The sequence below is a fragment of the Anser cygnoides genome, chromosome 6 (assembly GCF_040182565.1).
Source record: "Anser cygnoides isolate HZ-2024a breed goose chromosome 6, Taihu_goose_T2T_genome, whole genome shotgun sequence".
NCBI classification, from domain to species: domain Eukaryota; kingdom Metazoa; phylum Chordata; class Aves; order Anseriformes; family Anatidae; genus Anser; species Anser cygnoides.
Genome location: NC_089878.1, coordinates 8,621,446 through 8,633,482, shown reverse-complemented (window position 1 = coordinate 8,633,482; position 12,037 = coordinate 8,621,446). Strand labels below are relative to the sequence as shown.

At 41.0% G+C, this 12,037-nt stretch overlaps 1 protein-coding gene across 8 annotated transcripts in view; it reads left to right on the top strand.

The window, feature by feature from the left end:
• KANSL1L (KAT8 regulatory NSL complex subunit 1 like) overlaps window positions 1–12,037 on the top strand; it is a 63,152-nt gene that overhangs the window by 48,404 nt on the left and 2,711 nt on the right. For 4 of the 8 annotated variants that reach the window (XM_066999303.1, XM_066999301.1, XM_066999308.1 and 1 more), the window contains 5 exons: window positions 82–219; window positions 2,631–2,755; window positions 4,105–4,229; window positions 5,131–5,185; window positions 10,697–10,809. In XM_066999303.1, coding sequence (XP_066855404.1) covers window positions 82–219; window positions 2,631–2,755; window positions 4,105–4,229; window positions 5,131–5,185; window positions 10,697–10,809 — 556 coding nt within the window. The remainder of the gene's footprint in view (window positions 1–81; window positions 220–2,630; window positions 2,756–4,104; window positions 4,230–5,130; window positions 5,186–10,696; window positions 10,810–12,037) is intronic. The other 4 variants (XM_066999302.1, XM_066999305.1, XM_066999304.1 and 1 more) reach the window with 4 other exon arrangements.

Below are 12,037 nucleotides of genomic sequence, written 5' to 3'. Positions count from 1 at the left end.
TATTAAGTAGTTCACCGAGACTGCCTGTAAATCGCAGCAATGGAAAATAAGTTTACAACGTGATACATGTTTCTGTTGTAGACTACAATCAACATAATGTTTCTCTCAAACAATGGAGCAGTGACTTTTTATCTAATTCCAAATCTCAATCAATGTCAGGAACGTCTGACCAGCTGTCGGAGGGAAGAAAGAAAAGACATCTAAGTGAGACAGCAGTAGGTAAGAGACAAATTGTGTTAAGACAGTACTATTTTTTAAAACATATGTACTGTAGAAATGAGTTTATCACTGGGCTTTTGAGAATGAATTTTAAGGTATCTCCAAAAAGGATACTATTATGAAACTTTACAGGAGCAAAGAAATGGATTTAGGATTCCGTGAAAATAATGTGCTATTTTAAAGCATCTCTTTCTTCATCGGTGTGTATTACAAAAGGAGACAAGCCTCTGTATTTTATTTTTGGAATACTCTAAGGAAGCTGCTCAGCAAGTCCCACTGTGTTTTGCTGTGTCATTATTTTCACTATGAATGTTTTATATTAGTGTAGTGAAACAGATGAACTGCAAATTTATCTGTCAAATCATGCACCCAACCAAACGTTTACTATTCCTAGCAGCTTTGGTCAGCTATGTTTCATTTGTGTACTGTCATTTGTGGTTCTGGCTTCCTTCCAGACAGTTAAGAGGACTTGTGGGCTACCAGTGCTTATAATTAGTGTTTTCACTCTTCTTATCTTTATATTTTAAGCCCTTGAATCTGTACTTCAGCAGTAGGTAAATTAATAGAAACTGCCCTGCAAGTTCTGTAGAGCTACATAGAATAATGTGGTAATTTAGGGACAAAAATTCAGCATGCCCTTGTAGAGATAAATAGCATCTTACTTCTGCAGGCTATTAGGATGTAAAACTTAACAGATTCTGTTAGAGATTGATTTATGTGAACCTTTAGAAAACGCTTAGCAAAGTTCCCCCCAAGGTATTTGAGGAAAATGACTAATTACATTATTCTCAAATTTCCCCTAAGAAAGAACAAAAACATATAAATCATCAGTTAACGTTATGGAAAAATACACTTCCAGTGCATATCCAGGTAAAATTGCTGGTGTAACCTTGCAATAGAGGTGGGAGAACGGGAATTGCTGCAGATGATTTAACCAAAACTTATGACCTGTTTAAAAGCACAACAGCAACAACAACGAAAAGCAACGTATTGGTTAGGAAGTTGCAGGGGGGGCTGAAAGATGTGTTTGGACAGACTAAAAACTCTCTGATTTAGATGAGTTTGTGGGTTTGGGGTGGGGTTTTTTTGTTTTTCTTTGTTTTGCTCGTGTTTTTTCTTTTTTTGTTTTGTTTTTTGTCCTTCCCTTCCCTTTGCCATGCACTCTTCCCTTGTGCTTTGTGCCTGTCTCCTCCTGGGGGGTGCTTTCCCCTGTTCCCTCTCGCCAGCAGCAATCTTTTTTGTCCATGCCACCTGCTGCCCTAACCAGTCACCGGCCCCCAAAAGGCAGGTGCTGGCCCAGTGCTCCTGGAACCACACTGTTTCCCTAAGTGAACAACTGGAATTACTTGGGAGCACTAGTAAGAGAGAAAACTTTGTGGTATAAACCTTTTGAACTTACAGTTAGGCTTCTGCCAATAGTATTTGGCTATTTGAGGTAACAGAAGGAAAGAAACAAAAACAACATCTTTATCATAAGGATCATTTCCCAATGCCAGAAAACTGCAGTGTGGTATAGTTGTGAGTAGCAGCAGCAGTTCTAGCTTATTAGTGCTGGGGGTGTAGTACTACATATTTATTCCTAATTTGGGCTCTGTCTAGGAGAAATTATCCATGGGGAAGGTCAGCCTGATGAACAAGGCCAAAAATAAAAGCTGTGTGCCAGGGAGCTGCAGAGCCGCCGGGGAGATGAGAGTTCACGTACTTGACCCAGCCTGTGCAATTCAGGATTTAGGATCTGTCTTATCTCTTCTTTTCATGTTGGAATCCACCGGCCCTTTTTATTAGTCACTATTTTAAGTTTGAGTTCTCGTTGTCTGCTGGAAATTTAGGTAGAAGAAAAGCAGAATACTGGTGGTTAACTTCTGAATCCCCCTCAGCTTTGCTTACACTGGGACTGAGTAAGAGTAAACAAGAATTACGATTTGTCTGGGGCAGTGGACCACTGCTAAAAGAAACCGCACATGGAGATCGAGAAACTAACTTCGTTTGTTACCCTTACTGCCACTTTTATTTTATCATTTATCCAGGAGGAATCTGTCAGTTAGGGATCAGTATGTCAGTGGGATGAAGCACTGTGCAGGGACACTCAGAGCATTCCTCTAGGCCCAATTGTATTTGCTGTGTGTGTAGTCTAGGGCAGTTTCTGTAAAAAGAAGCAGGATTTGCCCATATGAAGCTGGTTCCAGCAGAAGAAATCCTTTGTAGAAAGAGAGGGATGAGTTGTGTGGAACAGCAATGACAGGATGAGTAACAAGTGTTTATTTAGACAGCTTTTTTTAGTATTTGTTAAATCTTAAGTGGTTAGCTGTGGGCTTCTAGAAATGACTGTACTCTTACTGTATGGAAAAATATCCTTAGTCTAACAGACAACAGTCAGTGCGCAATATTGTTTTTTACTGTTTTTGTGACAGGCGAACGTAACACTAGGTTTGAGACGTTCTCCTTTCAACATGCAGAACCAGAATCCCCGAGCAGTTTTGCTGCCGTGAGCAATGTCAATGCGATGTCTAGGCCCACTCACAGCACTTCATCACAGGTAAACTAAAAGCGTGTCCCTGTCTTAACTGAAATGTTAACAGTTATGCAAACTAATAATCCGCAAATTAATAATCCACAAATATGGGCTCTTTATATATAAGCTAATGTTAAGTTACAGTAAAGAACATTGTAGAGTGAATTAAGTGAATTACATTAAGAAATTTCTTCCAGATTTAGTATGTGGTGCCCCTAAAACAGATAATTGGTTGTTAAGAGTTTTACAGATAACAGAACTGAAATGGATGCTTCATTTAGTGGCATTGGGCCTTTCATTTTACTTTTTTTCCCCTTAAATTTCATTAAATATACTGTGATATATGCTCCCAGTTTTACACAAGAGCTCTTGCTCTTGGTGCAGCTATGTCAAATGGCATCACTGTGCAAATATAGTCACAGCACTTGTTAAGTCTCAGCTTTGCTATTTAAAACCTCTTGTGCAGCACTACTGGCAAAGTCTCTGGTATATAAATTTGCTGAGGAGCAGCAGAGCTCTGATTCAGCGAAGTCCTTGCAGAAACACACTTGGTTTTAATTCTATTGGAATTAATTGAGAAATTCATAATACTCAAATTGCGGGCCCACAGTTCTGTTAAGCCTGGTGGTATGCTGGTGTTCAGTAAGTCGTCGTTTTAATCTGGCGATGATGACTGGAGAACTGAATTAAGATCTGCATTCTCCAAGCAGTTTTGATAATGCTCACTTACATTCTTGAGGCCAGCTTTAAAGAATGCCTAAAAGAGCATTTTAGAACAGACTGCTTCCATTAACTGTCAGCTAAAAACTGAGATCTTGGAATATGGAGTATATGATTTAAAACTAAACTTTCTCCTGTAATCTAGAAAATTCAGTTTTTGACACTGGTAAGTTCCATGAACTGTTGGGCAGAGAACACCAGGAATCTAGTATGATTGTTCAGTTTCTGTCTTTTGTGTGTCTTTTAGGAAAATATTTCCACGTAAGTTGTTCTTCACTGCTAAATGTAGATTCATTCTCTTGGAATTAATTGTGTCACGCTGAAAAACCACTCAGGTTATGTGTCAGTAGATAGGTTACAGAAGGTCTTCCTTATAGGCTGAATGTTAGGAAGAACACAGCATTAAAGTTCTCTTAAGTATTCAAAATTAACTGTACGTGAAGTTAGAGAAGCATCCTTTGATATCAGTAAGAGCTATGCAAGCAAGGAGTAAATCTTAAGAGGTGAGATAGTCTTAAGATTTGTTTAAATTCCTTTTTAAAACAAATTATAATTTGGCCTCTAGAAAATCCGTTACAGAATATCTCAACTAACATGGATTTCCTGTCATATAAAGCTGATAAATCTCCTCTTTTATTGATTCTGTTACACAGCATAACTCAAGGAGGAGGTTGAGAAGTGAGAGCTCCTATGACATAGACAACATTGTTATTCCAATGTCGCTGGTGGCACCGTCAAAGCTGGAGAAACTACAGTACAAAGAAATCCTTACACCGAGGTTTGTTCATGACCTCCTTAGTTGCAAAATGAACACGAGAATGCTATTAAAGATATTGTTAACATCTAGTTAGATGTTGTAATACTAATACGATCTTTTCACGTGCTTGTGGGGTTTTGTTTGGTTTTGGTTTTGTTTTTTACTGTGCACATCAGTTTGTGTATAGGAGTGGATGAAAGATCAGTGGTGGGAAGACTGGACAGCTGATAGCACAAGGGAAATAACGTGATAGGCGCAGAGTGGTGGCAGATGCACAGACTGGCTAAAATAGAAGTGGTTTTATATCATCTTAATTGTAGTGATACTCAGGGGCTTAAAAGTGCTGTTGGGCTGACATGCTCTTAGTTATTTGGAGATTGCCGTCTTTTGTGATACGGTTCACTAAAAAAGTAGCTAACGGCAAATGAAACAGAATTGTTTTAGCACATATATTTTTTTAAATTTCTATTTTGATACTATGGATTAAACTGAACTCTTTCCATATAATGTAAATGCATTATTTGTAATCCACAATTCTAGAGATGTAATAAACAAATACATCAATAAAAGAACATCTTTAGGTTGCTAGAACAGAGTAATTGATCTCCTGTGCTGTAATTCAGTGTCTTTTAAGTACTGCAAGTTGCCTGAAATACTGTAGCTGTTGCATATTTCAATCTCTAATTTGCATTTGTTTTTATATTGTCTCTAAAGATAAAACACTCTGAGTAACTTAAAGAGTTTGTTGGGGAAAGGAAAGGTTAAATGTTGGGTTAAGAAAAGAGAATTACATTGTGAGCATCTGCTATTGGCACCTGAAATTTGAAATTATTTTATCTGTAGAAACAGAAGAGTCTTTACAGCTGAAACAATGAAGCAGCATGTAGGTAAACTAATTTGACTTGTCTTGTTTCATTTCTAGTTGGAGAGTTGTTGAATTTCAACCTTTGGAAAGATCTCATACAGATGATGAAGAGGTAAGCTGTATTTTAATTAAACTAACAGTTTAGTTAAATTAGATACATAATTGGGATAATCAGTATCTGTTTTTCAAAGTCATTGACTTCATGCAAATCCTGGTAAGTTTCAGATTTCAAAAATAAACTATTAGGTATCAGGCTGTGGCAATGTGTCCTACCCCAACGTACTTGACCCTGGAGATAATTCACATTTCTGTCATCCACTACATTAAGACTTGCTGTTCGCTTGTTCTGCCCCTTGCTGTCAGCACAGTCAGAGCTCCTGGAGGATCCCTTTGAGGCCTCAGCTCCCCCATGCTCCTGGCCACTCTGATGCTGGGTTCCCCTAGTGTGACTCTCTCTTTGGGGCTACCTCTGCTATAATGCCTGTCCTCCTCTTTCATCCTTTTCTTTCATGGCCAGTTCCCGTGGCCTCTTGTTATTGAGGAGGTAATTTGGCATTTTGCTTGCAGGTTTCCTCAGTTTTCTTCTCAGTGTTCCTGCAACCCTCCTGTTGGAAGCAAGCTTTTCTGTTTTCTGCCCTGTCAGGGGCAACGTAACCATCAGCATTTCCCACTCACCTTTTTTGTTAGGTGTGCACACTGTGTGCTACTTTTGCTTCCTCCAGATGTAAGAATCCCCCTTTTTCTTTCAGAGTATGCCCATGGACTTTGGGGCTGGGAGATTTGTTTATCCCCCAATGGTGGGTTTGAGGTGTTTCCTAACCCCAGTGTGAACATAGCAGTGTGTCTGGTCTCTGGGCTGGCTTTCTACTCTTCCTGTCTTATTGTGGCTCCTTTTCCAGAGTCAGAAGAGGAACCTGCCAGTTTTGCTGTCCTTTGGACATCTGTAGCCTCCCTTCAGTCCCTGCTGTAGGCCCCTACCAGCTGTTGTAGCTGTAGGACTTGCGTTTTACCTTCATCCACAATATCCATTCTAGAGCTCGTTTTACAGAGAACCCCTACATCCAGGATTAGAGACCTTAGTAGGAGACAAAGACTGCATTTATGTAGCAGTACAGCAGGGTATGCTAAGCACCCTAGACAAGTGAAATTACTGTGCCACTCCCTTGGGGTAGAAAATACACTCTCCACAAAGGCCAAGCTTCCCCAGGAGAGATTTACAAGGCCTGTAGCTTCTTCCTACCTGGAAATCGATGCTTGCAGAGGGCATCACAGCCTCACCTGCCTACCTGGCATAGTTGCAGTCATTTAACATGGTACTCCTGGCTCTGAAGCAAGGGAACAACTTCCTCTGACCCTGCCTTTTTCGTGCACTTGTGAAATTCTTGGTGGTGGTCAGATTTTGTCACGTCCATCACTGCGTGTTAGCTTGGTACTGTCTCTCCTAGCAGGAAACCTGCCTGATCTTCTTTAGGAGTGAGAAGGTCAAACTATAATACACAGGAGAACTCTCCTGCAAGGATATTTAATTAAACTACGTGGAGAATTACTAATAAGGCAGCAAGGGCGCAGTGTCCCTTGAGCCTGCTATTCATTATGCTCTCCTCGTCCTGGTACTGGGGGGGGTAGAAAAAGAATTTCGACAGTGATTTGCCTTTCTTCAGGGCTTCAAGGGACTTGCTTGGAGCACTCGGTGGATTTCTCTTCTAGCCCCCAGATCCTATACAGACTACTTATCTTGCATACTTTTAGCCCATTTTTGCTGAATGGACTTCAAGGAGTCTGTGAAGTTTGTGCACTTACTGCTTGTTTAATAGCCCTCCCAGTCCATTTGTATCTGGCATTACTAGTTTGTGTATGATTCATCATTTGGCCAGGAAATACTTGAGTACAATAAAGCAGCCTAGCCTCCTGCTGTGGTCCACTGCTCCAATATTGTCTGTCAGCTGCTGGGTATAACAAGAGAGGAGAGATGTCAGATGAGAAAAATGCTAAAGATCTTACTCATCTAAATCATCCTTTGCCAATTTTCTCCCTTTCTGTTGGAATCATATTAATTGGTTTGGATGTTCTTCTGAGGACTGAGAAAAGGTGGCTGTTTGATCTTAGTTCTTTCACTGCCTTGCTTCAGGTTTTAGGCTGAGTTAATTTGTTACTGTGTAAGCTTGAGAAAAAAACATCAGAAAACAGGAGCGTTACCTTTTCTTTTCTTTGCTCACATTCTGCCACTCGAAATTGTTCCATGTGCTGAAATCAAGGCAAGCTTCATCTAGCAGATCATTTGGGAAGGAGAAGAGAGAAGGCAAAATGTACTGTCTGCTTTTATACAAAAGCTTTTTCTTTGCTTTCCACTGCATAGCAGTCTGTGGTGGTACTGCGTAATACTTTCTGCCTGCCTGCCTTATGTGTGGCCAAATTTAAAACTCCTGGAGTTGTCCTTGCATTGTCCAGCACTTAAGGATTTCTCTCACTTCATGCAATGGGCTCACACCAGAGTTTCCACAAGTTACAAACAAATGTGGTGTCCCAAATTTGTCAGGTTCTACAGGAGCTGCACTTGCAAGGACAGGAACTCAGCACTTTCTGAAAATCAGGCCCATTCACGGTACTTTATTAGAGTCCAAATAGCATTTTATGGGGTGTCACAGTTTTGTTTCTGGAAATTTTGCCTTACAAGGACAAACACATAGAAGGTGGACAATCTAAAAATTAATCTACTATCTATGTCTGCTCCGCTGCTCACTCTAAAAGTACTTAGTTTTGGGACATTACAGCGTGTGCATTTCCTGGTTTGCATGTGTGAATTTGCACTCTGCTGCTGCTTTAGTGCAGGGGAGGGTGCGGCATGGGCTTTCCTGTTTTGTTTGCAATTTGTTTTGTCCAGGTTAAAGTTTCTGGCAAGGCATGGATATAAAGTAGTGTTAAAGTTTATTTTGTAGTTGTTTTAGCAATTGCAAATACTTCAGAATAATTCTTTGTGTAATTAGTTTTGCATAAGTGTTTTTATGGCGTATGACTCAGCGTTTCCCATGGAGCTGACGACTGAAGCACTAACTTTGTTGTTTTGAGAACCTTTCAGAAATATTCCTGCCTGTTTTTTCCTGGTATTATTCCTGACTATCCAACATTAATGCATAGTGTCTCGTAGCTTAACTAGATGAGATAGGAGGGATTCAAATCTTAGTTTGCTTCAGGTCTTTCTTTGAATGAAACCATTAGACATGCCTCACAAACACACCTTCCTAAATAGTCTTTTCTCTCCACGTCATTGCTAGATCCTTCTGGCAAGCAATGACAGCTCTTTGGCCTTTTTCAAACTACCCTTGGTGGAAAAAAAAATTCAGTTTTCTCTAGTTATAGTAACTATAAATTAACGTGAAGTTGTTTGAGGATATATAAAATCTTAGAAAGATGAGGAAGGGCAGAGGCTGTACTGAACCAAGCAGAGGTCTTTTATTCTGAGGTAATGTGATTTTATCTGTAGAACAAAGAATAATTTTAAAGTAAGAAACTGTATTAATGGTTGGTCTTCAGTGGAATAGGGTAAAACTCAAGTAGTTAAATCTCTGCTATCAGCTGTGGAGAAGGTACAGTAAGGCTTACTTGTAATATTTTTCAAAACTTGTAGAGAAATGTAGGGTTGGGTTTTGAAAGGAAGCTTGTTAAAAATAAAGTTTCTTCCCAGCATGAAAAGTTTTGGCAATTTGCTAAGAAAAGTAATTTCAAAGTCTAAGTTTTTCTTTGAAAATTATCTTTTGTTTGCACTTCAAAGGAAATTGAGCACACAGAAAAATCCTGCATTTTCCCTGAGGGAATAGCACTTTTGTAGTCCATAAAATTCTCGCTTTCACACTGTACATCATTGACCTTGGAAAGGCAGAATGTGAACTGAGATGCAGCCCCAGACCCATGCCATCCAGGCGACAAGAGCTGGTGAATTCCAGAGAGGAAGAGACCCATTTGGTTGAGTTACGTGAAGGGAAGCAAGCAGCTAACAAAGTGGTTTGTGTTCAACATAAATAAAAGCAAGGAGGAGTCTTTAAAAAGAAATCTTGAGCTGAGCAAACAAAGCAGGCCTGTTTGTCTGAGGGTTCCTCTTGAGTGCTGGGCTGAGGAGAAACCAGGCAGCACCAGTTCTGGCAAACGGGTCCCGTGGCTGGTTCAGATCACACAGAAGTCTTTGAGATCCTTTTCAGTGACCCAGCTAAATTTGGTTGTGGGGCTGTAGCTCGTGGCCAGCAGCCTAGGTTGGAGGTGTGTGCTCTGGCTGACTGAGGAATGCCGCTGTCAGGTATGTTTGCAGCAGCATCAGTGCGTTGTATTTTGCATTTGTACCCGTAATGGTCATGCACTGCTTTGGTGCTGCAGGTCCTCGTACAGAGAACAGCTCCTGCAGAAACCCCGGGGCAGATAGCTGTCTGCTGCAGAGTGAATCCTGCTGACAACATAACCGTCTCTCTGGTAGTGCAGCTAGGACTCTGCATTTAGTTCTCTATTTTATCAAACTAAATCAGAAGATGAACCATGTTGCTTGTGTAGCAGCCATGAGAACTTTATTTCATGGAAAATCAATTTAATTTTCTATAACCTCCCAGTTCTTGGTATAGTTCTTGTCCAGGACTGATCTGGCAGTGCAGCTTCACAGTTCCTACAACCAGGAATTTTCTTTCCTAGAATTTCTCTGCTTTGAAGGTGGGAGTGGCTGGCATAAAAATCCATGGCTGCAGCACTCCTGTGCTCTTGCCAACCACAGCTTTTTAGATGAACTTTGAGGCTGAATGGTTTGGAGCACTTTGAAGTAATGCTGAGCTGTGCTGGAGTGGTACACCCCGCAGTCTGGGGAGTGAGAGGGAAGGGCAGCGCTGTGCTCCTCGCCCAGCTGCGTACACACAGCAGACTTAGACACAGGAAAAATGAAGATGGCTCTTCCTAAGTGAAAGTCAGAGGTAAGAGCTGCATCTGAGGAGCTTTGCATAAAAAGCTGGCTCGTTTGACTCTGCGAGCGGTTAAAGTACATTTACATTAGGTCTGTGTTAGGTTGTGCTGGGCTCATGCAGCTAAGAAATGCTCTCTTCACAGCAGAAACCATTTTCTGCTTGGTTTCATAGCAGGAATGTGGCACCTCAGGTTTGCTGCATGCCTCTCCATGTGGAGCTATCGCAAGCCCCGGTGATGTCAGACCTGCTTCTCTGTGCTTAAAGAGCACCTGGCAAATCCTGCTGCCTCCCAGCCTCCTCCTAAATCAGTCTCTAAAAACTCCTCGGATTTTTGCTTGTCTTCACTTGGTGCTTTTAATGCTGCCTTGATTTTACAAATGAATACTTGTCTTTTTAATTTTCTGTAGGGAAAACACATTTCACCGTACGGAGAAATGTGCTAGTTGCATAGGGGTGTAACTTCTGTATCCCTTCAGATACAACCACAGACACACAAAGAAATGAACAGAAGGTGACAGCGTCCCATAAACTGTGGCTCTAAGTGAGAGTGCCAGCTGACTGCTAGCACACATTGTCTTGTTTGCTTGTGTTTGGTGAACAAACATTCACAGAACTACATATATTAGCACCTGTCTTTGTTTCTAGTGATGTTCATAATTACAGCAGCTATCCCTCATTTTTCATTACAGATAGAAGATCTCTCAGATGAAGTCTTTTCCTTACGTCATGCAAAGTATGAAGAAAGAGAGCGAGCAAGGTGGTCGCTGTGGGAGCAGAGCCGCTGGCCCAGGAGGAATAGCAGGCAGGTGTATTGACTTTGATAAGAGCGTTCCCATGGGACCGGGGTGCAGCAGTTTCAGAAATGCTGCCACAGAGATCTGCTTATTTATCAGCTCGTTAGAGACACTACCAGGCATAAATTGTTTTTGCAGTTGAAAAGGGAAGGCCAGGCAGTTCTGAAGCATGTAGAACTTACAGAAAGTTGGCACATTAGTGATCTGGCACCACGAAGATTGTAGTGCCATACACAACACACAGCTCTGTTGGTTTGTGCCACTCCCTGTTATCATGACTTTAGCCACCCCGCGTAACGCGAGCCTTTCTTCACTGACCTGGCTCAGCTGAACGCCTGCTGCATTCAGAGATGTGTTACTGAATGTTCCGTACGCTTAAAAAGTCGTTGCTGATATGAAAAATTTAATTCTCACAAATTTGCTGTCTGGTGCAAAACTCATCTGAATCAAGTATAATCCCTGTAAGTCTTGGAAAAAATAGTGTATATAAGGCCAAACATCATACTGCGGCTGTATCTACAATTTTGGTCTGGGAAAATGATTCCCATAAATTGCTTCAGAATCTGCCACAACAAAAAGCATCCTATAAATGTTAGGGTAACTGTTCCTGCTATTTACCATATATATGCCTGTGTCTGCTCCTGGCTGAAATTGAATCATGACGCTATGAATAAATATGCAAAGGTAGCTTTTATACTGCAGAATAAAATTAGAGGTAAAATATATTCAGGAATTAATTCTGAGCACTTTTGAACATAAAGTGACTTTAGAAGCTATACTGAAAAAAGACTAAATCTTATGAAAATATAGACTTTATACATACCTTTAATTTTGAAAATCTGTGAGGTCTTTGGTGAAATCTTAGTGTAATTTGAAATCAGAAGTAAAACTTCCATTTTAGGAAGGTCAGTCTTCTACGTGACATTTGAAATGTGTGCCAGTATTTTAGATATTTTAGTTCAAATTTACAATAAAGGTGAGGTCAAAATTTCTAATCTTACTACACAAAGTATTTTGCCTGCTTTGGAGATTGTGGCTACCTTACCCTATGGGCTAGAGGAGCCCAGAGGAGAGGTGGGAAAGGGGAGTGAGGACCTGCTGTTCCTTCTCGAGTTCTGTTGGCACAGCCGGGTGGCAGTGCAGTTTGGGCACCTGTGCGTGACGCTGCGCTCCTGAGTGGGCCCAGCCACCCGCTGTTTTGCAGCCAGGGTGTGCCCGTTGCAGCTGGTTAGCTCC